This window comes from Cupressus sempervirens, chromosome 1, assembly GCF_028749045.1.
Source record: "Cupressus sempervirens isolate cs-2001-9-10 chromosome 1, ASM2874904v1, whole genome shotgun sequence".
Lineage (NCBI taxonomy): Eukaryota > Viridiplantae > Streptophyta > Pinopsida > Cupressales > Cupressaceae > Cupressus > Cupressus sempervirens.
Window position 1 is genome coordinate 273,895,968 of NC_143118.1, and position 2,801 is coordinate 273,898,768.

Genomic DNA, 2,801 nt, shown 5'->3' on the forward strand with positions numbered 1-2,801 from the left:
ATCCTAGTTCGTACCGAAACAGCGACGTCCTCTGTTCCCTGTCCCATTTCAACATTTGGCTCTAAAATCATCTGAACCTATGCCTACCCTTCCATGACCATAGGTATGGTAGACTCCACATGAGAATCAGCACAAGGAGCGGAAGAGATAATCTCCAGTCTAGAATCTCCTGCATGTTTAGCTACATTAATTAATCCAAGGATAACTTCTTGCTGACCCAATTCGTCTAAGATCACAAACCTATTAAAGGTATCCTCTTCCTACCACTCCATTAGAGTGTGCTTCTGGCCTCTATTCCAATTTCGAGCCTTAATCTGAACAAAACCCTCAGCATCCTTACCCTCACTAGCAATAGGCTTCTTCCCTTTATCAGCACCAAGAATATTACGAGAAGGAGGTGAAGGTTGTTGCTCCACTAACTTGGCCTTCAGGCATGTTCTCAATAGATGACCATATTCATGACAAAGACAACATCGAAAAGGAAGGGTCTCATAATCCAGTTGTTGCATCCAGGAATGTGAGCCCGCACACATCTCCACCACATCAGCCAGTGGTCTACTCAAATCAAGTTCCACACAAATGCGAGCAAAAGTCATAACTTTCTTACCCATGGTTTTTGTTGAAGGGCCCACCGAATTCCCGAGCATCAATGCAAGCATATGGAGAACATCCTCTCGACAACATTCTATAGAAAATCTAGGTAACCTAACCCATACTGGAACATGATTTGGAAGCTCCTCATAAGGATTAAATCCTACATGCCATGGTTTAACAAATAACCCTACCTGATTATAAAAATAGGGTCCACTCTCAAAAACCCTATTATGATCAGCCATGCAAATAAATGTTACCATGAAAAAATTGTTTGCTAACAGCGTAACCACCATTTCACCCTCTAGTTCCCACACTTTTCGAGCCCAATTCTCCAGAAATTGGAGAGAAACTCTTAAACCCATAAAATTGTAATACAATGAGTGTTTAGAGTAGTATTCAACATCTTCAGCGATCATTTCAAATGGGATGACCAGTTTAGGTCTTTCCTTGCACCTTTCGAGGCAACCATTAATCTTTGTGATCCAAGATCCACCCAGCAAGCTCAAATCCATAACCCCTGTGTTCTGAGAAAATAGGACAGTTTCAAAAACCCTCACTTCTTGGCCCGCCATATTCATTCCCACTACTTCTTGAAAGCTTAACCCAGGCTCAGCCCTGGACGGCTCTCCCTTAGCCATAACCCTCCCTACCTTGGACACCCCACAGTAGTGGGATCCATCTCCCCACACAACCCCAACACGTCTTAGCTATGTTGCGTCCAGATCACAGAAATAACATAGACCGACGGCTAAAAAGAGTATAAATAAAATTTGCACTAGCAAAACTACTACCTTCTCCCCCCCGTATGCACGAACAGTCCCCCCCTCCTTTGAAAAAAATTAGAGAAGAACAATACAGGCTAGGGTACGGCTGCCCTAGCTCGACAACGAGTTGTAGACCCACATCGCCATTGCATCCACATTTCAAGTTTATGTCAGAAATATATGTTCCCTACTTTGTTTCTTATTATTAATATATACAAATTTAAATAATCTTTCTGGAAATCCTTGTGTAAAGAAATATATTTGAATTTTCACACTTTCAAAATGTTTCATTGTAGTAATTTCACCTTATTTCTAAATAATTGGTAGCACAACTAACAATTATGCGTAGAGAGTGACAACTGTTAAGCATTATGGTAGTGGAAAAGTGGAGGAGAATTTACAAATTAAGTGGCTTTGAAGATTTGAGTAAAGTATTGTAAACCATGGATTCTATTTCTTATATGGGTATTGAGAAATTCAGTGGTACCATACATTATATGTAGAAGTTAAAACTGGAATGCATATTTAAAGAAACATAATAGTTTCCTAATTTACAAGGAAATATTCCATCCATAATGTATGATAGAGGTTGATGAAAACTAGATAAGAAAGCATGAGGAAATATATCAATGTATCCTTTAATTATACCCTCAAGTGAATATTTTAAAGGAGCTTATCTATCAGATACAAGTTATTGAAGAGGATAGGTGGTGCATGTCAACCAAAGTCTCAATAATATGTTAATCCAGTTCTAAAATTGAAAATAAAATATGGTGATACTATTGCAAACCATTTGAATATTTTTAGTCTTAGTTCAATTTAACTTACTTATATAAATTGGATTTTTGGTAAAAGAAGAAGCAAAAATAGGGTGTTATTCCATATTAAAACTAGAAGAAAACCCTTCTAGAGGATTGATAATAGACTAGCATCAACAGTGTATTAGTAGTAATCTAAGATTATCTATATCAACATCCACTGCGTACCACTATCAAAACCAAAATGTATGTTAATAGACCAACTAGCATAAACAATGAACCACAAAGTATAGTAATAAAAGTAGTAAACAACATATGAATTCAAGACCATAACCATAATAAATATATTTCATGCAAGGAAATTCCAAAGTAAGTTACTCAAAGTAAAGATACTGTAACCATAATAAATATATTTCATGCAAGGAAATTCCAAAGTAAGTTACTCAAAGGAAATTGCAATGATAGTATCAAATGGGAGAATTTTAGTATAGTGTGATATATCAATTACAATCCTAAGTTATGTATCTAATTTTCATAGAATCACTTTTATGGATTCCCATGAGAACTAAGGTCCACGTTGTCTTCTTCTTGATCTTTAGATCATCTGAAATATTCTTGTAAAAACATTAAATAAGAAAGGATACACAAAAAGGTAAATATATGAACTTGTAGAATACTTCAAATG

The 2,801-nt window shown here is 36.4% G+C and overlaps 1 protein-coding gene across 1 annotated transcript; it reads right to left on the bottom strand.

Annotated features, from left to right (window-relative positions):
* Window positions 1-260: 260 nt before the first annotated feature.
* On the bottom strand, window positions 261-1,232 carry LOC149577175 (uncharacterized). Its single transcript, XM_089795822.1, has one exon. It carries the CDS (start codon window positions 1,230-1,232, stop codon window positions 261-263), a length of 972 nt encoding a protein of 323 aa, XP_089651948.1.
* Window positions 1,233-2,801: the final 1,569 nt, after the last annotated feature.

Coding starts and splice junctions, on each gene's coding strand:
- LOC149577175 (XM_089795822.1), bottom strand. CDS start 1,232: ATGGCTAAGGGAGAGCCGTCCAGGGCTGAGCCTGGGTTAAGCTTTCAA.